This window comes from Caretta caretta, chromosome 2 (genome assembly GCF_965140235.1).
Source record: "Caretta caretta isolate rCarCar2 chromosome 2, rCarCar1.hap1, whole genome shotgun sequence".
NCBI classification, from domain to species: domain Eukaryota; kingdom Metazoa; phylum Chordata; order Testudines; family Cheloniidae; genus Caretta; species Caretta caretta.
The window spans coordinates 17,275,034-17,299,024 of NC_134207.1; the positions used below are offsets into that span (position 1 = coordinate 17,275,034).

At 44.3% G+C, this 23,991-nt stretch overlaps 1 protein-coding gene across 5 annotated transcripts in view; it reads right to left on the reverse strand.

Moving 5' to 3' along the window:
• EFR3A (EFR3 homolog A) overlaps positions 1-23,991 on the reverse strand; it is a 191,612-nt gene that overhangs the window by 68,310 nt on the left and 99,311 nt on the right. For all 5 annotated transcript variants that reach the window (XM_048841671.2, XM_048841670.2, XM_048841669.2 and 2 more), the window contains one exon: positions 14,192-14,329. In XM_048841671.2, coding sequence (XP_048697628.2) covers positions 14,192-14,329 — 138 coding nt within the window. The remainder of the gene's footprint in view (positions 1-14,191; positions 14,330-23,991) is intronic.

Here is a 23,991-nt window from a genome sequence, read left to right on the forward strand (position 1 = left end):
AATATGAAACTTGCTTTGCCACTCTAGGTAGGATAGCTATGGTTCAAGTCTTTGAAGGATTCTAACCACAGAGACATAGCCTAGAGCAGTGGTTCCCAAACTTTTGTACTGGTGACCCCTTTCACTCAGCAATCCTGAGTGTGACCCTCCCCCACAAAGTAAAAACACTTGTTTATATTTAGCACTATTATAAATGCTGGAGGCAAAGCAGGGTTTGGGGTGGAGGCTGACAGCTCGCAACTGCCCACATAATAACCTCATGACCCCCAGTTTGAGAACCCCTGGCCTAGAGCATTAGTCATTGCTCCCCTCACAAAAAATCCCCTTCAACCATGACCACAGGCTTGGAGCTATGGCTAGATCAAAATGAGTAGTGCTCTAGCCATCTCTCCCTGATCACAGGAACTTGTGTGCAACTAGGGAGCAGCAGCAAGAGAACCAGCAGCCATATTACAGAGAGCAAGGAGCCGCCAGATTTAGCTAATCAGCTAGGTGCTAGCAGCCCAATCAGAAAAGCTGATAGAAGAAAACAGCCAGATTCCCCCTCCCCTCCCAGAGCAAGCACAATCCTGGCAACCAGACCACACCCCTTCACAAAGTCTGGAACAAGGAGCAGAGATGCCAGAGGCACAGCAATTCCTACGTTCTGTGCTACAGTCTTGTCAATCTTAAGTCTGGTAACGGGGACATTTGCTGTCATTTATGTAAATGAAGCAAGGCATAGTTATCAACTATGAAAATTAAGTCAGTATGTTATTTGCATAGAATCTCCAGATCTCTGAACCTTTAGCCTTAACAGGCATGGTATTTCATTGGTGTCAAACTGTAAATGATCATTTGTTTTATTTCCATCAGATTCAGTATTTTTTGGTAGGTAAATAAATATGCTCGTAAAATACAGCATTTGCTTTAAAATTCATGGTGACCAATAAGCTTCTTCTATAATGCTTATAGGGTGAAGGGGCACTACTTTAAAAAAAATCTGTTTTTTCACATAAATGTACATTATATTCAACGGATATGAAATGTTGCTTGCTGCCAGTTGGTACACAACTAATCTATAAACAAAATGAAACAAAATTATTCTTTAACATTTGTCTTACTGGAAAACAAGATAATTTGCCCCTTCATACACTGAAAGATTCAGTGTGAATATGAAAATAAAATCCATAACAGATTGTCAATTCGTGTCTGCAAACTATTTCTATATTTATATGTAATCATTTAAAAATTGGTAATAAGGCTGAAAGTTAGTTTTCCATGTGCCAAAATTTTCATAAAATAGAACTTTTCAACAAGAATAGTTCCAGTAATCAGCAGAGACTAAGCATGGAAAGTTTCAGCCTCAAAGATGGGAATGTTGAAAACATGGTATTAGAATGCAAATAACCAGTTTTAGTTAGAGGAATCCATAATTTGGAAGATGACTGCAAATGGGATAGGAGCTTACAAAATATTATGGCACCACATGACTGAGCAGTACAGAAAACACATCAGGACTAAGAACACTGTAGTATCTCTGTATAAGTCAGACTGAAAAGTACATCTAGCGTATTGTATATGCTGGTATTTTTTGGTACTTCCCTACAATCACTACTTAGTGTTTAAACGTAGAAGCACAGAAATATAGGGTGGAAGGGACCTTGACAGGTCATTTGGTCCAGCCCCCTGCAACGAAGCAATATTAAGTACACCTAGACCATCCCTGACAGATGTTTGTGTAACCAGTTTTTAATAACTCCAGTGATGGGGATTGCACAGCCTCTCTTGGTAACCTATCCAGTAATTAACTATCCTTGTTAAAAAGGGTTTCCTAATAACTAACCTAAATCTCCCTTGCTGTAAAATAAGACAATTACTTCTTGTTCTATGTTCCATGGACAGTAATTAATTGTTCTCCATGTCCTCTTCATAACAGCCCTTAACATATCAGAAGGACAGAACAGGTCATGCTGGTGCAGGAGTGGCACTATATGTGAAAGAAAGCATAGAATCAAATGAAGTAAAAATCTTAAATGAACCAAACTGTGCCATAGAATCTCTATGGATAATAATTCCATGCTCGAATAACAAGAATATAGTAGTAAGGATATACTACCGACCACCTGACCAGGATGGTGATAGTGACTGCAAACTGCTCAGGGAGATTAGAGAGGCTATAAAAATAAACTGAATAATAATGCGGGATTTCAACTATCCCCATATTGACTGGGTACATGTTACCTCAGGATGTGATGCAGAGATAAATTTTCTTGACACCTTAACTGACTGCTTCTTGGAGCAGCTAGTCCTGGAACCCACAACAGGAGAGGCAATTCTTGATTTAGTCCTAAGTGGAGCACAGGACCAGGTCCAAGAGGTGAATATAGCTGGATCGCTTGGTATCAGTGACCATAATATAATTAAACTTAACATCTCTGTGGCGGGGAAAACATTACAGCAGCCCAACACTGTGGCATTTAATTTCAGAAAGGGGGACTACACAAAAGAGAGGAAGATAGTTAAACAGAAATTAAAAAGGTACAGTGCCAAAAGTGAAATCCCTGCAAGCTGCATGGAAACTATTTAAAGACACCAAAATAGAGGCTCAACTTAAATGTATACTCCAAATTTTAAAACATAGTAAGAGAACAAAAAAAGTGCCACCGTAGCTACACAAGTAAAAGCAGCAGTGAGAGGCAAAAAGGCATCCTTTAAAAAGTGGAAGCTAAATTCTAGTAAGGAAAATAGAAAGGAGCATAAACTCTGACAAATGAAGTATAAAAATATAATTAGGAAGGCCAAAAAAGAATTTGAACAACTAGCCTGTCAAGGTTCCTCCCCCACTCTGAACTCTAGGGTACAGATGTGGGGACCTGCATGAAAACCTCCTAAGCTTACTTTTACCAGCTTAGGTTAAAACTTCCCCAAGGTACAAATTAATTTTATCCTTTGTCCTTGGAATATCCACTGCCACCACCAAACTCTCACTGGGTTTACTGGGAAACGTAGTTTGGACACGTCTTTCCCCCCAAAATCCTCCCAACCCTTGCACCCCACTTCCTGGGAAAGGTTTGGTAAAAATCCTCACCAATTTGCAGAGGTGACCACAGACCCAAACCCTTGGATCTGAGAACAATGAAAAAGCATTCAGTTTTCTTACAAGAAGACTTTTAATAGAAATAGAAGTAAATAGAAGTAAAGGAACCACCTCTGTAAAATCAGGATGGTAGATACCTTACAGGGTAGTTAGATTCAAAACAGAGAATCCCTCTAGGCAAAACCTTAAGTTACAAAAAAGACACACAGACAGAAAGTCATTCTATTCAGCACATTTCTTTTCTCAGCCATTTAAAGAAATCATAATCTAACGCATACCTAGCTAGATTACTTACTAAAAGTTCTAAGACTCCATTCCTGTTCTATCCCCGGCAAAAGCAGCGTACCAACAGACACAGACCCTTTGCTTCTCTCCCTCCTCCCAGCTTTTGAAAGTATCTTGTCTCCTCATTGGTCATTTTGGTCAGGTGCCAGCGAGGTTACCTTTAGCTTCTTAACCCTTTACAGGCGAGAGGATTTTTCCTCTGGCCAGGAGGGATTTTAAAGGGGTTTACCCTTCCCTTTATATTTACGACATAGCCAAAAACTCAAAAAGTAACAGCCAAAATTTTTTTTAAGTACATAAGAAGCAGAAAGCTGCTAAACAACCAGTGAGGCCACTGGACGATCGAGATGCTAAAGGAACACTCAAGGACGATAAGGCCATTGCAGAGAAACTAAATTAATTCTTTGCATCCGTCTTCATAGCTGAGGATGTGAAGGAGATTCCCAAACCTGAGTCATTCTTTTTAGATGACAAATCTACGGAATTGTCCCAGATTGAGGTGTCATTAGAGGATGTTTTGGAACAAATTGATAAATTAAACAGTAATAAGTCACCAGAACCAGATGGTATTCCCAATGTCGCCTCTAATTTTTTACATCTATGTGAGGAATGAGTTTTGTCATGTCCACCAAGGTGATGAGTGGCAGGGGTGGAGCCGAGGAGTTTGGAATGTGGGAGAGGGCTCAGGGCTCCGTTTGGGGATGCAGGTTCTGGAGTGGGGCTGGGAATAAGGTGTTTGGGGTGCGAGAGGGGCTCAGGGCTCAGGCAAAGGGTTGGAGTGTGGTGTGATGGCTGCAAGATGTCCTGGGGCTGCAGCGGGGAGAGAGGACTCCCCTCAACTCTCTCTCGCAGCAGCAGCTCTAGCGCCAGGGCTGGGGGAGAGGCGCCTCTCCCCGGCAGTGGACCGGCAGGCCCCCTACCTCTCCAGTCCAGGTCCGTGTGGCTGCTCGCCTGTGTGGCCCTTAGTAGCCTGCTGTGCAGCCACGCAGCTTAGAGGGAACTTAGGTATTCACCAAAGAGTTCGGAAGGAACTCAAATGTGAAACTGTACAACTACTAACTGTGGTTTGTAGCCTATCATTTAAATCAGCTTCTGTACCAAAATGACTGGATAGCTAATGTGACACCAATTTTTAAAAAAGGGATCCAGGGGTGATCCCTGCAATTACAGACAAGTAAGCCTGACTTCAGTACCAGGCAAACTGGTTGAAACCATAGTAAAGAACAGAATTGTCAGACACATAAATGAACGTAACTTGTTGGGTAAGAGTCAATATGGTTTTTGTAAAGGGAAATCATGCCTCACCAATCTACTAGAATTCTTTGAGGAGGTAAACAAGCATGTGGACAAGGGGAAATCCACTGGATATAGTGTACTTAGATTTTCAGAAAGGCTTTGACAAGGTCCCTCACCAAAGGCTCTTAAGTAAAGTAAGCTGTCATGGGATAAGAGGGAAGGTCCTCTCTTGGACTGATAACTGGTTAAAAGATAGGAAACAAAGGGTAGGAGTAAATGGCCAGTTTTCAGAATGGAGATAGGTAAATACTGGTGTCTCCCAGGGGTCTGTACTGGGACCAGTACTTTATAAATATATTGAGAATGATCTGGAAAAAGGGCTAAACAGTGAGGTGGCAAAATTTGCAGATGAAACAAAACTACTCAAGGTAGTTAAGTCCAAAGCAGACTGTGAATAGCTACAAAGGGATCTCACGAAACTGGGTGACTGGGCAACAAAATGGCAGATAAAATTCAGTGTTGATAAATGCAAAGTAATGCACATTGAAAAATATAATCCCAGCTATCCATATAAAATGATGGGGTCTAAATTATCTGTTACCACTCAAGAAAGAGGTCTTGGAGTCACTGTGGATAGTTCGCTGAAAACTTCCATTCAATGTGCAGCGGCAGTCAAAAAAGCAAACAGAATGTTGGGAATCATTAAGAAAGGGATAGATAAGACAGAAAATATATTGCCTCTATATTAATCGATGGTACACCCACATCTTGAATACTGTGTGCAGATGTGGTTAACCCATCTCAAAAAAAGATATATTGGAATTGTAAAAGGTCCAGAACAGCTTACATATGAGGAGAGATTAAGACGACTGGGACTCTTCAGCTTGGAAAAGACACAACTAAGGGGGGATATGATAGAGGTCTATAAAATCATGACTAGTGTGGACAAAGTAAATAAGCAAGTGTTATTTACTCCTTCTCATAACACAAGACCTAGGGGTCACCAAATTAAATAGGCAGCCGGTTTAAAACCAACAAAAGGAAGCATTTCTTCACACAACGCAGAGTCAACCTGTAGAACTCTTTGCCAAAGGATGTTGTAAAGGGCAACACTATAACAGGGTTCAAGAAAGAACTAGATAAATTCATGGAGGATAGGTCTATCAATGGTTATCAGCCAGGATGGGCAAGGATGGTGTCCCCAGCCTCTGTTTGCCAGAAGCTGGGAATGCGTGACAGGGGATAGATCACTTGATGATTACCTGTTCTGTTCATTCCCTGTGGGGCACCTGGCATTGATCACTGTTGGAAGACAGGATACTGGGCTAGATGGACCTATGGTCTGCCCCAGTATGGCCGTTCTTATGTTCTTATATTTGAAGACTTATCAGGTCTGTACCTCCCCCACCCCAGTCTTCTTTTCTCAAGACTAAACATGGCAGTTTTTTTAACCTTTCTTCATAGGTCAGGTTTTCTAAACCTTTAGTCCTTTTTGTTGCTCTCTTCTGAACTTTATCCAGTTTCTTCACATATTTCTTGCAGCGTGGTGCCCAGAACTGGACACAATACTCCACCTGAGGCCTCACCAGTGCTGAGCAGAAGAATTGCCTCCACATCTTACCCATGACACTTGATAATATACCCCAGAATAGCATTAGACTTTTTGCAACTGCATCACACTGTTGATTCATATTTAATTTGTCATCCACTATAACCCCCAGATCCTTTCCTGCAGTACTACTGCCTAGCCAGTTATTTCCTATGTTGTATTTAAGCATACAGCATTTTTCATCTCAAATCAAATAAACAAAGAAATTCAGAGACGAGAGACTAAAATGAACACAATTTGAAGGCATAACTACTGAAGAGTATTAAAAGGAAAATACATTTATATCTTGATTAAATGACAGAAGTGAGCTGAGAGCATAAGGTATCAGTCTACAAGTATTTCTAAGCACCAAGAAATTAGGGGCCAATAACTCTCTAGCTACTCTACAGGAATGTTATCAGACTACACTGCATAAGCAGACACACATTCTTGGGAGTATAAGCCTTAATGGTGCAATTCAAGAACGATTCAGAAAGCAGTCTCCTGAATCACATTCGTTGGAAGGAAAACCAATCCTTCTCTATTATACCAAAAACTTTATATAGATGATGCTGTGGCAAAATTCAAGTCTGTAGGGCTATTATACTCTGAAAACTCAATTTACAGTGAGTAGCCTTCCTTTCCCCTTGGAGACATCTCAGCTATTCAAGACTGCATATTTGTACTATAACTATATGAGATTCTAAACCGTCTGAGAATGTTAACAACAAAACAAACAGAAAAACAGAAACACCCCAATGTGTGCATAGTACTATAAATCTTTTCAACTTTCACGAACTAGTAATTTTTGCCTGATGGAGGAGTCAGATTTCACCAAAATTAAAAGTGAGAATTTGAGACAAGGCATATATTAATAGTCATATTGACACTGAATGAGCATTAAAAGCCACCAAAGGCAAGGAGATTTTAAAGTCAATCCTGACCAACATCACTAGGTTGAAATTAGATCTTATCTGTCTCAGGCACTAATGTGGCCAGCCCTGTTACTGTACTGACAGCCTCACAATATTTTAATGTACTCATCGCCACAACACCTCTGCGAAGTAGGAAGGTACTATTATCTCCATTTTACAGATGGTCAGAGAGATTTGCTCAAGGTCATATAGGAAGTCTGAGGCAGAGCAGGGAATTGAATCTAGGTCTCCCATTAATGCATTAACTACTGGATCTTTCCTCTCCAGAGAGCTTTGCCAGAGATGCAAATATGCTCTCTTATAAATGGACACTGTCAAGAAAAAAGAAAAGGAGAACTTGTGGCACCTTAAAGACTAACAAATTTATTTTAGCATAAGCTTTCATGAGCTACAGCTCACTTCATCGGATGCATTCAGTGAAAAATACAGTGGGGAGATTTATATACACAGAGAACATGAAACAATGGGTGTTACTATACACACTGTAACCAGAGTGACCAGGTAAGATGAGTTATTACCAGCAGGAGAGCGGGGGTGGGGGGGACGGACGGGGGGGAAAACCTTTTGTAGTGATAATCAAGGTGGGCCATTTCCAGCAGTTGACAAGAATGTCTGAGGAACAGCACGCAGGGGGGATGGGGAGGGAGCGTGGTTTGTTCTAAGTCAGCCATAAAAATGTTGGCATACTGTGGGGCCATGCGGGTACCCATGGCAGTGCCGCAGATTTGAAGGTATACAAAGGTATACATTGTCCCCAAATGTGAAATAGTTATGGGTGAGGACAAAGTCACAAAGTTCAGCCAATGGCTGACTTAGAACAACGCTTCCTCAGCTCTTGTCCCCTAACGCCTCTACTCTACTTGCGCTACATTGATGACATCTTCATCATCTGGACCCATGGAAAAGCCCTTGAGGAATTTCACTATGATTTCAACTATTTCCATCCCACCATCAACCTCAGCCTGGACCAGTTCACAAAAGAGATCCACTTCCTGGACACTACGATGCTAATAAGCGATGGTCACATAAACACCACCCTATTCTGGAAACCTACTGACTTCTATGCCTACCTACATGCCTCCAGCTTTCATCCAGACCACACCACACAATCCATTGTCTACAGCCAAGCTCTTCGATACAACCGCATTTGCTCCAACCCCTCAGACAGAGACAAACACCTACAAGATCTCTATCAAGCATTCCTACAACTACAACACTCACCTGCTGAAGTGAAGAAACAGATTGACAGAGCCAGAGGAGTACCCAGAAGTTACCTACTACAGGACAGGCCCAACAAAGATAATAACAGAACGCCACAAGCCATTACCTTCAGCCCCCAACTAAAACCTCTCCAACGCATCATCAAGGATCTACAACCTATCCTGAAGGACGACCCATCCCTCTCACAGATCTTGGGAGACAGGCCAGTCCTTGCTTACAGACAGCCCCCCATCCTGAAGCAAATACTCACCAGCAACCACACACCACACAACAGAACCACTAACTCAAGAACCTATCCTTGCAACAAAGCCTGTTGCCAACTGTGTCCACATATCTATTCGGGGGACACCATCATAGGGCCTAATTACATCAGCCACACTATCAGAGGCTGTTCACCTGCACATCTACCAATGTGATATATGCCATCATGTGCCAGCAATGCCCCTCTGCCATGTACATTGGCCAAACTGGACAGTCTTTACGTAAAAGAATAAATGGACACAAATCAGACGTCAAGAATTATAATATTCAAAAACCAGTCGGAGAACACTTCAATCTCTCTGGTCACTCGATTACAGACCTAAAGTGGCAATTCTTCAACAAAAAAACTTCAAAAACAGACTCCAACGAGAGACTGCTGAATTGGAATTAATTTGCAAACTGGATACAATTAACTTAGGCTTGAATAGAGACTGGGAGTGGATGTGTCATTACACAAAGTAAAACTATTTTCCCCCCCACTGATTATCACTACAAAAGGTTCCCTCCCTCCCTCCCCCCCACCCCCCCCCCAGCTCTCCTGCTGGTAATAGCTCACCTTACCTGATCACTCTCCTTTCAGTGTGTATGTTAACACCGTTTGATGTTCTCTGTGTATATAAATCGCCCCACTGTATTTTCCACTGATGCATTCAATGAAGTGAGCTGTAGCTCATGAAAGCTTCTGCTCAAAAAAACTGGTTAGTCTCTAAGGTGCCACAAGTCCTCCTTTTCTTTTTGTGGATACAGACTAACATGGCTGCTACTCTGAAACCTGTCAAGAAAAAGAAAATCTTATTTCCCCATTTGTGTTACAGCCACCACCTCAGATTTTCAGACTGGAAATGGAAGCCTAATTTACTTTTTACTGCTGCTGTTATTTTCTTTTATCAGTTCTCGTCACTTGCACAACGAAAGCGTCTGGTCATCTAACTTTTGTTTAGAAACAGTTTCTTGCAATTTCAGTTCCAGATTCTCATGGTCTTCAATGGTACACAATCTCTGCAGCACTTGCATCCTTCTACTCACATGTCAATTATTTATAAAGAATCTATTTATGCTGGCTCTGCTGTTGCAATGGAATGCTGAGAATGGTGACCACAAGCTATGACTAACCTGTTGGAGAGTTTCTTCACCCCTTTCCTCAGGAAAGGAATGTGCTTAGCAGATCTGTAGAAGGTTGTAATTACAGTAACTCCTTGCTTAACATTGCATTTATGTTCCTGAAAAATGCTACTTTAAGCAGAACGATGTTAAGCGAATCCGATTTCCTCATAAGAATTAATGTAAATGGGGAGGGTTAGGTTCCAGGGAAATTTTTTTCGCCAGACAAGACATTTTTTTTTATACACACACAGTATAAGTTTTAAACAAACAATTTAATACTGTACACAGCAATGGTGATTGTGAAGCCTGATTGAAGTGGAGGAGTCAGAGGGTGGAATATTTCCCAGGGAATGCCTTGCTGCTAAACGATGAACTAGCACTTGCCTGAGCCCTCATAGAATATCAGGGTTGGAAGGGACCCCAGAAGGTCATCTAGTCCAACCCCCTGCTCGAAGCAGGACCAATTCCCAGTTAAATCATCCCAGCCAGGGCTTTGTCAAGCCTGACCTTAAAAACCTCTAAGGAAGGAGATTCTACCACCTCCCTAGGTAACGCATTCCAGTGTTTCACCACCCTCTCAGTGAAAAAGTTTTTCCTAATATCCAATCTAAACCTCCCCCACTGCAACTTGAGACCATTACTCCTCGTTCTGTCATCTGCTACCATTGAGAACAGTCTAGAGCCATCCTCTTTGGAACCCCCTTTCAGGTAGTTGAAAGCAGCTATCAAATCCCCCCTCATTCTTCTCTTCTGCAGGCTAAACAATCCCAGCTCCCTCAGCCTCTCCTCATAAGTCATGTGTTCCAGACCCCTAATCATTTTTGTTGCCCTTCGCTGGACTCTCTCCAATTTATCCACATCCTTCTTGTAGTGTGGGGCCCAAAACTGGACACAGTACTCCAGATGAGGCCTCACCAATGTCGAATAGAGGGGAACGATCACGTCCCTCGATCTGCTCGCTATGCCCCTACTTATACATCCCAAAATGCCATTGGCCTTCTTGGCAACAAGGGCACACTGCTGACTCATATCCAGCTTCTCGTCCACTGTCACCCTTAGGTCCTTTTCCGCGAACTGCTGCCTAGCCATTCGGTCCCTAGTCTGTAGCGGTGCATTGGGTTCTTCCGTCCTAAGTGCAGGACCCTGCACTTATCCTTATTGAACCTCATCAGATTTCTTTTGGCCCAATCCTCCAATTTGTCTAGGTCCTTCTGTATCCTACCCCTCCCCTCCAGCGTATCTACCACTCCTCCCAGTTTAGTATCATCCGCAAATTTGCTGAGAGTGCAATCCACACCATCCTCCAGATCATTTATGAAGATATTGAACAAAACCGGCCCCAGGACCGACCCTTGGGGCACTCCACTTGATACCGGCTGCCAACTAGACATGGAGCCATTGATAACTACCCTTGAGGGTCAACACATTGTTGTTAACGTAGCCTCACACTCTACAAGGCGGCATGAATGGAGGGAGGAGACACAATAGACGCATGGTAGTGGCTGCCAAGATTCCCTGTGGAAACTGAACACTGATGATGAACCCACGCTATCCCACTGGAGCGCACCACTCCCTCCACTTTCCAAAGTGCTGCAGTGGTGGGGTGCATGTGTGTGTGAGACAGAGTGTGTGAGAGTGTGAGGGAGCGAGAGAGACACGGACGCGCATTGCCCCTTTAAGTACGCTGACCCCAGTCTAAGTACACTGCCTTTTTAAGTAGATCAGCAAGTTGAGACAGCAGCTGCTGCCAGCAAGCTCCCTCCATCCTCAGCCCCTATCATGTCCCCTCTGCTCTGTGAAGATGGGGTACAGGAGAGGCGGGGAGGGGAAACCCTGACATCAGCATCCCTCTTCTCCCCTGCACAGCAAGCAGGAGGTTGCCTCGGAGCTGCTCCCAGGAGAGGGCAGGAGCAGCATAGGGCAGTGCGGGGAGGGACAGCTGAACTGCCCAGCAATTGATAGCCTGCTGGGCAGCTGCCAAACAGAGAACTTTGGGGAGCTGATGGAGGGCTGCTGGCCCACCCTGGTTCCAAGCCCCCACCATCTAGCTCCAACGGGCTGCTCTTTCTGTAAGCAGTGGACAAAGCAGGCGGCTGCCAAACAACGTTATAAGGGAGCATTGCGCAACTTTAAACAAGCATGTTCCCTAATAGATCAGCAATGTAACAACAAAACACCATTAACCGGAATGACGTTAAGTGAGGAGTTACTGTACCTGGCTGACAACATGAATAGTTGGAGGAGGAGGCTCCTTTAATTCAGAAAAAAAAATAATCACCTGGCCTATGGTGGACATGGCAGACAGGTGTTGGACTTCACTATCCTCAAGTTGAAGTTCTGTGTGCACAAAGCTCTCCTTGCCTTCAGGAACTTGCCATCCTCTTCCAAGGCAATCAGACCGTGCCTGACTAGCACAGCAGAATGTAGCACCCTTACTGTCCTTTTGCCTTAGAACGCTGGTCACTTGGAGTGAAGATGAGCCCCAAGGCTGTCCAGCTGAAGACACTCCAGCTTCCTTCCCGGTCTGCAAGACCATATGGTAAGGGATCTCTCAATACCTGACAGACAAATTCCCAAGGCGTTGCAGAGATACACCAAGGTGGAGTCGACTGTGGATGCACTGGTGAAGAGCTGGTAATTTTTAGAAGTGTACCTTCTGTCTTCTATCAAAGGCAGCTCTCTTCCCCAACAAGTTCCCTGCCCCATGTTCATTCCTTATATCCTCTCAGGCCCACCTCTCCACAATTTCTGAACCCCATCCACTAAAATGATTCCTCTTTCCTTCATCCCAGAGAAACTTAGAATGCAGGAAGAGGGTGGCTGTTATACTGCTTCCTCACAGAGACTTCAATGGGCTTAACTCAGAGGAGTAGTAAAGCAAGAGGCATCAGACACTAGCTGGCCTAATGGTTATTCTTCACTGAGCTCTGCAGTTGCAGGAGAACAGTAGTGCAGTAGTTGGCCCCTCAGGCTGCAGGCTGCATGGCCTGGCACACTGACTGGGACTGATTCACTAGGGATGGATTTGCAAAATTTGGAGCACTTCTAGTCAAATGAATATTGTTGGTTACTATGCAGACTTGTCCTTGAATGCAGAAGTAGGCCCAGTAACCCACTGCAACTCCTACTGCAGTCACTGGGAGTTGTTTCACTTAACTAACTGAAGGCAGAACTGGTGCTATTTCAAAGGGGAAACACAAACCATCTATCTCTTCAGATTTAGCTTCTTCTGTATGAATACTAATGTCAGAAAATGGAGCAGCAAAAACAGTAACTGCTCCAATTTCCTACAAGGTCTTTCCATGTGGTATAAATTGCTTTCAGTAATTTATATCACTGTGAAATCATTATTGGAATATAAATGCCAGTTTCTACAGTTCATTCACTTTTGCTATTCAGCTATTTACTAACCAAAATGTTGGTGAACACCCTTCCATTTCAGTATGTAACCTCTGAACTTTGGTTAAAATGTATTATGGACAACAATTCACAAATGTGTTTGAAAGTAGGCATACTCTGCATTTATAATGCATGAACTTCACATAAGTGGTCATAAAAACAAACAAATATTACTTTAATAGATTAGCTGCAAGAAGGACATTATTTCTATTAGTGCTAACTTAGAGGCTCAAATCAGTATCAGGCCCCTCTGTGCTAGATGCTATGCAAACACACAGCAAAAGAGTCAGTTCTGGACCCAACGAGCTTATAATTTAATCTGAGACAAAAACAACACGAGTGAAAATCAGAAGGCAGGAAAAGATGATAGGGAGAACAGTTTACATCAGTTCGTTCCGTGCACAAGTCAAACATCATTGAAGGTACCAAATACACTTTAATATAATTAGCTTTCCCTGACTGATGCACAACAAAACCATTATCTGATGGTTGATTTCCTGTCTGTATCACAAGCAGAGGTGTGTCTTGAAGAAGAGTTAAGTAGTAGCCATATGTATTAATTCAGAGGGGTGTTCCATGTGTAACTCATGCTTACTGGAATGAATGTGGCTCTGTCTCCTCCTGGAGGCTGGACCACAGCAGTTTATGAGTTGGCTACGGTCTATGAGCAAATAGACTTGGGTCTTTTAGCTCAGGCAGTAGAGGAAGACTGCTGAATTAAAACTGTAAACCCAACTTCAGCCTCCACTGGCAACAACCCATCCTGGGCACTGTAACACAGGGGCTGCATGGGGGAAGCTAACAGATGGGCAGTCAAGGCTGGCATCTAGCTGGGACAGGTAGATTTTTGAAGGGCCTTGAAAAAGGGGACAAGAAGGAATGTTATGGGATAGAGTTTTATGGGATGAAACAGGAGAAGCCAGTGAAAGGATTCAAAGTGATGTGATCAGAGCGATGGGCAGGGAAAAAAGATTAGAATGCAGTACTTCAAGTATTAAAACTGTTAATCTTTTTTATTGAAATATTAGACACACTTCCAACTTTTAGGACAAACAGTTATTTTGACATTTGTTTTCTACTCACGCAAAAACTGGTCTGACAGCATTGTTCATATTCCCATAGGTTGCCCGGCCCAACAGTTCTCGAAAACAATTCTCGGCCAGCACAGCAGGGTTCTCCTCTTTCTCTCCTCCTGTAGGGGATGAGGGTGGGCCAGTTCGACTAAAACAAAGAAAAAAGTTGCACTGGAGTTATTTTTACTTGTTACTCATACACCTATCCCTAGGTACTTTTATGGCTCTCATCCGTCTAGTATTCAAGTGCTTGACTTATGCAAAGCCACTCAACAATGATCTCTGCAAGATACCTCATCCAAATTGTTCCAAGACAGACAGGCTGGGATGTAAACCTAGAATGCACTATAATGCCAGGCACTAACTAGTCATGTGGACACTGCTACTGCGCACTAAAAGTATAGCGTGCTTTGATCTACTCCCATTTCACGTAGCCAGTTAGTGCACTGCAGGTTAATGTGCTGTAGATTTACATCACAGCCTGCTGTGCACTGTCCATCTGGTCAAGCCCTGTATATTTTTGTGGGTAAACAACTTTATCTGTGTCTGTACTAGGTTGTGAAGTACCTGGAGCAGAGACTCAATGTCAGTCTTTACATATCTGTTCTCCCCCAAGCAAACTGTAAGTGTTCAATAAATAATTTAGTCATAGGACCAGTAACCGATAGGAGGCAAAACAATGGCTACCAATACTGAGTTTTGACATGTTACTTATCCAGTAACACCATCACATCTAGTATTGTAGATTTGTCTATGGACTGAGAAACCTGGTGAACAAATGGTTGCCCTTTTACCCTAGACAGCTTTAAATCTAAAATCTATTTGCCAAGATCAAACACACTAGTTAGCTATGTAGCTATACTATTTGGTTAGGTTTAATTCAGACAATTCTGTCAATCCTTCCATTATCTGAAGGTTCCATCCTGATCTGAAGGAACTGGATAGAGGTTAATGACCTGAAGGAACCTCCATCCCCTGCTGTAATTCTCTTCAGAAAAACTTAATTGGTGAATACGCTCTCTACTGCCTTCGCCTTTCACATGCAGTTTTTATTAGAGGAGCACTTTGGGGCAAATAGAACAAAAAGTTCCTGCAATGAACCTTATGTCTTGTAAAAGAAGAACAAGTCAAACAGTTCTGAAGGAGCCCCAGCTGCATTTGTATCGGCCCTGAACTCAGCTATATCCAAAGAAATGTAGCCATTCTTGGTCTTACGCAACCCTCTAAGTATAGCAGAAAAGAGTATTATAAAACACAGTACTTTATTTAATGCCTTTTTATGGTTTTATTCAATTGGAATTCAGATTATTCAGAGGGCAGGAGCCATTCAGCAGCAGGTGGCCTCCTCCACGGCTGGGGGCTCCTCCTCCTCGCAGTCCTAACTAGAGGTCTCTGCTCTGTCCTGCTCACCCACTCCCATGATTGCAGGGCAGCAGAGGGGTCCCTGTGCTGCCACAGGGTCGGTGGACACTTGATCCCTGCAGGCACAAGGTGCAGGTAAGGCTGCAGTCCATGCAGGGAAGAGCAGAATCCTGTCATGGCCCCACTCACTCCCCTCCAGGACAGCAGGGCTGCAGAGGGCTCCTTGTGCTGCTGCAGGAGCCATTCAGCCTCTCCCAAGGTTGAGGGCTTGTCCTCCCCCTTGCAGTCCTGCCAGGAGGGTCTTTCCTCTATTATCCGAATGTCCACATTATCCCCCAGCATGAGATACATGCTATAGAGAGCTTGTACCTCATGCTGGGAGACAAGGAAGGGATTCAGATAATGCGGACATTCGGGTAATAGGGTTTTGGATAAACAGGAACCTACTGTAAACCTATATAAAAGACAAGTCGAAAAGAATTTAAAGCAAAAGTTATGTGATGTTTCAGGCTGCACAAAATATTTTTGGTAACATAGCTAAGGTTTACTTGTATTAATGTATTATATTTCAAAATGAATTAAAAGCCCCAAATCTATGCAAGAACTTGGGCAAAACTTTGGTAGGAACGAAGTGACTAAAGATCTCTTTCACTTGCCCACTGCTTAATCATCATTAGGTGGGCGAGTGAGAAATGAAAACTCCAATACTTTCGCAGTAATAGCTGGTTTCCAGGTTAAAAAATAAATAAATGATGGAACCAATTAGAACATTGCTGCCCATGTAACTATATCACAACTATATCCTGCAGACCTTAAAGTCTGCAAGCATATTCAATTCCGGGAACACAATGCTTCTGTGTTAACTTTGTTTACAAAGAGTGTCAATCAAAAGAGGCAAGCCACATTTAATAGTTTCAGTAGCTTACAGCTGTAGCCTACGAGTATCACAAAAAGTCAGATGTTGAAAAGAAATGTCATTGTAGTCACATGACAATGTACTTCACAGCTCTACGGCTTTCCAATGTTCACAGAAGCTTTGTGGTTTAAGGTCATTATGATCTAAACTTACATCGTCAAACTTAAGTGCCTCTACTCTGGTCAATATTTTAGAAGCTACAATACTAAGTAGATGGTTAATAATTAGACACTTGCCAGACATTTTTAGGGTGCAAAAGAGGAGATCAGGAGGACACTTTAACAGAATAGGAAGGAAAACTGGATTTGCTATTAGAGGGTAAGTCTCAGACTCAGGCTAGCGAGGCTTATGCTAGTGCTCTAAAAATAGCAGTGTAGAATGTGCTTTGACGTTGCAGCTAGGTTCAGAGCCTGAGTCACAACTTCAAAGCACTGTCTACACAGCGTATTTTTAGAGAGCCAGCCCGAGCCCCGCTAGCCCAAGTCTGTTGACTCAGGCTGAGAGGCTCATTGCTGTGGGCTGCGTAGACATACTGTTTGTGTTTTACCACCACCTATGCCCAATGCCAACCACTTTATTGTTAAGTTATATTGGTTATTTCAGTTCCAGTTTTTAAACGGGATATACCAATTGTAAAGCTGAATGAAAATTAAAATAAACAAAACCATTTTAAGTTCGGCACATAACTGGTAGTAATATAAATAGTGATGCTATGACTTCAATTTCTTAATTACCTACAACAGTGATATTCAATTACATTTTCTGGTGGGCCAGATAAGGCAATGTCCAAATGTTGGTGGGCTAAAGGGCACTCTCTAGGGCCAAAGGGCTTTTCAGGTGTTTGCTCTCTAGTGAGCCTGCCACCAGTCAGGGCTTGCAACTTTTCAAGAGTGGGATGCCAGACTATTTATTAATCTCAACATAAAAAATTAAGTATGCCGGTAGACAATATTCCATTGAAATGTTGCAAACAATTATTTACACAAATATACTGTAATGTTATTAAAACAGCATGCTATTAATATAAATTCTATTAAAACTACAAAATTCAAATTAGAAGTTAAACTCATAAGAAATGAACAGACATCTAATTTTCTTTTCTTATTGCCTGAAATTTTCTGATATTTGCTTGCAGAGTCTTTTTCGGAAGAGTGCTGCACAGTACCCAAACAAATTAACTAATGAAAGCATATCAATTACAGATCACTTTAAGTTGCATAAATATCTGATACAGCACTTGATTAAGCCAAAAGGTAGCAACACAGTCTAGCTCCAATGTGTTTAAATGCACATGAAAAGTTTAATTTAGAAACACATAGCATGACAGTAAACAGAGGGAAAACAAACTGAAGTGCATCTGCCCTGCTCCCATCAACTCAGCTCCCCTGCAGTTCTGCCCTCTAGCCCCTCCCATGTGCCCCCCTCCCCCCCAGTTTTTCCCAGCCCCACCTCTGCTCCTACTGGATTCTTCACCCCCCTCTCCCAGAGTGGGGGAGGGATGCAGCAGGATCCCCCCTCCCCTCTTCCAGGCAGAGGGCAGCTCCAGGGGTTCTCTTCACCAGCCTCTCCCTTCTTAAGATAGGTATTACAGGGAGGGAAGGGAGAGGAGCAGAGGAACCATTTCTGCTCACATAAGTGGAGGGGGTGGGGGGAAGGAGAGGGAGTGAAGGGCATGGACCTGCCCTGAGCTGTAGGGCTCTTTGTGCCCCCTCCCTTCCTGTGAGAATACGCTAGACTCCTCAGGGAAGGGGAAAAGAACTCTGCTGTTTCCAGAGCGGTCTGGTTGGCTGCTGCTTCCCAGAAGGCATGAAGGAACAGCAGATGCCCAGGCAAATGGAAGACCATTGTGGCCCAGATCTGTCTCTCAAGCTGCCAACTGAAAAAACAACACTGTAAGTGATATATTTTGGAGACCCCTTATAATCCAAGGTCCTGAGCTGCATCCCCTAAAGCCCCTGCGTTAATCCAGCCCTGAGTACATTACAATGTTTCACTGCAGAGAACTTTGCCATTTTTCCACTGCAGCTATCAAAAAAAATCTGTTATGAATGGGTATATGGTAAATGCCTGCTCAGCTTGTAATAAACTACATATGACCTCTTCCAATCCCTACTTTGAGCATTTATTCTAGAAACCATGAGTAGGAAGAATGTTTCAGGCTTATGAAAAAGGATATATTACATATACAAGCAATTAGATAGTACATTTCTCCCTTATAATACAGAACTGTAATGAAGCATAAGTGCAGTAGAGAAAAAGAATAAATGACTTTTAGAATTATAAGACACAGCATATGCAAGTCTTTGAGTTTGCCTACATGTGGAGTGGGGTGGGGTGGGGGACGGTAAACCTCATTGATGCCATTATTTAACCTGCAGTACATAAATCACACTAATAGCATGCATACAGGATGGCTGTGCATTTTTTAAATTTGCATCATTGTGCACACTAAGCATATGGAGTTCTTGGAGGATATTCTATGGTCCTTTGTTTTGCTGCTAAGAAGTATGCATTCTGGGATTTTTCTCGCTGCATTGTGGGATGCATAGCAGAAACCAGGAGGGTTCAAATTCTTAAAAGAAAAAAAAAGAAACCTAGGTTTCTGCTTTCTCTGCCCAGTGCTTCTTTTCTGGGTGGGTTAGCCCCATTTTTGTATTTCTGTTGGCCGGCGTGGGCCCAACAATGCGCCGTACTGCACCACTGTGCTGGCAACTGTGAATATACAGAGGCAGGCTGGGCTGCATTTCAGCAATTAAAGCTGGATGAATTTGGACTTCGCCTGCTGCACCACCCAGCAGATGATGTGGCAACATCAGCTGTCCAGCAGCACCAGCAGCTTCAGTGGCAGCAGTGGGGTGAGGATGATGAAGAGGATGACACAGAGCAGCTGATTTTAGAGGAGTCGTTCCTGAAGCAACTTCACACCCTGCGGTGCCATTTCATGGCATGCCGACCAGCACGGATTGGTCGGAAAGGAGAGGTTACTAACCCTGTGAGGTATCTGGAATTCTTCGAGATGTGTGTCCCTGTACATTTTGTACATCCCATAAACCAGCGGCCTCCAGTCCCAAGAACCATGGAGGAACTATGCTTGCAGTTAAAGAACGTTCAGATTGGGGTGAAGCATCTGACCTGCATCCTGAGACACAGTTGAGGTTTGATCGGGAGTTGCCATGGAGGATGAGGGGTGAGTTTCATGAGGGAAGGAAACTAAACTTGTCTTATTTTTAGGGGCGGGCTTCTTGGAGTCCTTATTTTTAGGGACGGGCTCCGGTTTGCTGCATCCACCACCAAGGTCCCGGGTTGGGGGTGGGAGAAGAGGTCCTTATGCCCCTTTTGTGGGATGAAGTAATGCTTCTCTTCACCCCGGCTGTAGGTGGTATAGAGGCTGGGGTCTGTCAGAGTACCTTTGTGGTGTTTTGTACAGTTTTTATGAGGCAGTGCCACCTTGGAGGGATCCTCTGGGGCGAATGTGTTGACCATTGGGTCCGAGTCCTCCACAACTTCCTCAGTTTGCATATTGAGGTCCTGGCGTATCCTCCTAAGGAGGTTCTGGTGGGCTTTCATGTCCATTGCTGGGAGGGACATTGTAGTGCCCACTTCTGTCTTACACGGCAAGGAAGAAAATGAGGCTTGAGGTGGGACAGCCCCTCCAGTTCCCTGTGATGTGTTCAGAGACATCCACTGCCGCTGCGACTAGTGTTGCGGGAGCCAAAGGTGTTGGCAGCTCTGACAACGCACCCAATCCGGGAGGCCTGGGGTCTGCACCCCATGGTTTTCGGGAGCCCTGGAAGGGGGTTGAGGGAGGGAGAGAGCAGTATGGGCAACAAAAACTACTGATGCCGCCTTGGAACTATGCCCTTGGGCCTGGTGATAGGCCCAAGGTGTCCAAAAGGGCCATTGTACTGGGCCCTGCCACTGGGGTGGCGAGTACACCATTGGTACCAAGGGATCCTCCACGCTACAGTGCTGAGACCGGAGCCGGGATCTTGAGCGGTACCAGCTGTGTCGGGACACGAACAACTCCGCCTCTGACTCAGAGGAATAGTCCGAGCCCGACCAGGGTGGGGCAGACCCTGACCTGACATCGAGGCGATGGGTAACAGCGCTGCATCATGCTGGGCTTGCCACGGTGCCGGATAGGTGGTGCCACAGATGGTGCCGCTGTCAGTGCCCAAAGGGTGCAGCAGATGTACCGGGTATCAGCGCTCCAGGAAGGAGAGCTACTCTAACAGGGAAGGAAAAGCTATCTACTCTTGGAAGAGAGTCTAAACTTCGCTCAAAAAAAAAAAAATTTAAAAAAAAATCAGAATTTGTGATATTAGTGCATAATACCTGTCAATGTCTTCTATCTTCTGCATATTAAAAAGCAGTGAGAACTATCTTGTCCATATGCTCCAGGATGAGCTGGGGCTTCCGCTGTCTGCACCTGAACCAGTGAATGAGTGGTGGGGGACTGTACCGTCATGGCAATCAAATCCCACGCGGCCTCAAAAGTGACTGGTGTGGAGGGAAGGTCAAGGTCCTCTTCCAACACCTCCCAGACTAGGGAGTCCACCAACACTGGACTCAACGGACCTCCCCTCAAGGCTGGAGTCAACAGTGACGGGACCAATGGACCAGCCTTCTGGTGTCCCGGTCTGGGACGCACCACACTGATGTCCTGTTTGCTCTTCTTGGTGTGGGAATGACCCCCTCTGCCTTTTTCTTCTTATGCTGCACCGGGGATTGTGATCTGTGTCGCACCAATGAGCCGGCCTTCCACACTGGGGAGCGGTGCCGACGCTCCTTATGCGAGTCCTTCCTCAGTGCCGAGGTGTCCCGCACTGAGGCCGGTGAGCTGTGCAACGAGGCTGCTGGTGCTGCCTCTTGTGCTGGTTGAGGCCAGAGAGCAGACTCCATTAAAAGGAGATTCAGCCGATATCCTTTCTCCCTGCAAATGTCCCTCTCCCAGGCACTTCAGACAAGTGGCGTGCAGATCCCCTCTGGGCAGAGGCTTACCACACCTATCACACAGCTTGAACCCCTGGGGCCGCAGCAGGTCTTTGACGGTACTCTTAACCTCTCTTGGGAAGCCCAACAGCTGCAGCGAAGACACTCTCCTCCTGAGCACTGCAGTGAATATAGATCGTGCTGCAGTATATGCAGCATCCAACGAAGCCTGGAACAATATCTTTGCCAGGAGCTGACCCTGTCTACAATAGCCTTAAACTGATCATGATATTCCTCTGGCAGGCGCTCAATAAAGGAATTAAGTTCGTTGTAATTTAAATAATCATATTTGACCATGAGCGCCTTATAATTTGCTATTTTGAACTGAAGTGTGGCTGAAGCATAGCATTTGGGACCAAAAAGATCAAGCCTCCTGTCATCCTTTCTGTAAAGGGTGGACTTTGAGCTATGCTATCTACCTTGTTCACTAAAAGCCTTCACTACCAGGGAATTTGGAGCTAGATGAGAAAATAAAAACTCTGATTGCCTGGCAGGGACATAATACCTTTTATCTGCCCTCTTGCAAGTAGGTGGGATGGCAGCTAGGGTTTGCTAAACTGTCTTAGCAGCCTTTATTGACCAGAATGATAATTCAGAGATGTATAGGTATGAAAAATATCTAGAAGTTTATGACAGGACTCCTGAACCTCCTCTAAGGGAGTCAGAGGCATTTCAGCAATTCACTTAATCAGTTCTTGAAAGTGCCTAACGTCATCTGCCTTAGAGGGTGGTGGAAGCATGACAGCTTCATCAGGCAACGAGGAGGAAATATTAGTAAGAGGTGTCACCTCCTTAACCACTCTTATTTCTTGCTCCTCAAAGGTTTCCTCCTCTGTCATAAATGGTGGTAGAGGAGGTGGAGGAAGAATATTTAACTGATTTAACTGGGAATTGGTCCTGCTTCGAGCAGGGGGTTGGACTAGATGACCTTCTGGGGTCCCTTCCAACCCTTATATTCTATGATTCTATGAATAGTCCCTTTTCTGTTCCCTCCAGCGGGGCAAAGATCTTGCTGCAAATTGTTGATGACAGAACGCCCACAGGTCCCACCAGGACCACTAAGGGGGCTCAAATAGCATAGAATCATAGAATATCAGGGTTGGAAGGGACCCCAGAAGGTCATCTAGTCCAACCCCCTGCTTGAAGCAGGACCAATTCCCAGTTAAATCATCCCAGCCAGGGCTTTGTCAAGCCTGACCTTAAAAACCTCTAAGGAAGGAGATTCTACCACCTCCCTAGGTAACGCATTCCAGTGTTTCACCACCCTCTTAGTGAAAAAGTTTTTCCTAATATCCAATCTAAACCTCCCCCACTGCAACTTGAGACCATTACTCCTCGTTCTGTCATCTGCTACCATTGAGAACAGTCTAGAGCCATCCTCTTTGGAACCCCCTTTCAGGTAGTTGAAAGCAGCTATCAAATCCCCCCTCATTCTTCTCTTCTGCAGGCTAAACAATCCCAGCTCCCTCAGCCTCTCCTCATAAGTCATGTGTTCCAGACCCCTAATCATTTTTGTTGCCCTTCGCTGGACTCTCTCCAATTTATCCACATCCTTCTTGTAGTGTGGGGCCCAAAACTGGACACAGTACTCCAGATGAGGCCTCACCAATGTCCAATAGAGGGGAACGATCACGTCCCTCGATCTGCTCGCTATGCCCCTACTTATACATACCAAAATGCCATTGGCCTTCTTGGCAACAAGGGCACACTGCTGACTCATATCCAGCTTCTCGTCCACTGTCACCCCTAGGTCCTTTTCCGCAGAACTGCTGCCTAGCCATTCGGTCCCTAGTCTGTAGCGGTGCATTGGATTCTTCCGTCCTAAGTGCAGGACCCTGCACTTATCCTTATTGAACCTCATCAGATTTCTTTTGGCCCAATCCTCCAATTTGTCTAGGTCCCTCTGTATCCTATCCCTCCCCTCCAGAGTATCTACCACTCCTCCCAGTTTAGTATCATCCGCAAATTTGCTGAGAGTGCAATCTACACCATCCTCCAGATCATTTATGAAGATATTGAACAAAACCGGCCCCAGGACCAACCCTTGGGGCACTCCACTTGACACCGGCTGCCAACTAGACATGGAGCCATTGATCACTACCCGTTGAGCCTGACAATCTAGCCAGCTTTCTACCCACCTTATAGTGCATTCATCCAGCCCATACTTCCTTAACTTGCTGACAAGAATACTGTGGGAGACGGTGTCAAAAGCTTTGCTAAAGTCAAGAAACAATACATCCACTGCTTTCCCTTCATCCACAGAACCAGTAATCTCATCATAGAAGGCGATTAGATTAGTCAGGCATGACCTTCCCTTGGTGAATCCATGCTGGCTGTTCCTGATCACTTTCCTCTCATGCAAGTGCTTCAGGATTGATTCTTTGAGGACCTGCTCCATGATTTTTCCAGGGACTGAGGTGAGGTTGACTGGCCTGTAGTTCCCAAGATCCTCCTTCTTCCCTTTTTTAAAGATTGGCACTACATTAGCCTTTTTCCAGTCATCCGGGACTTCCCCAGTTCGCCACGAGTTTTCAAAGATA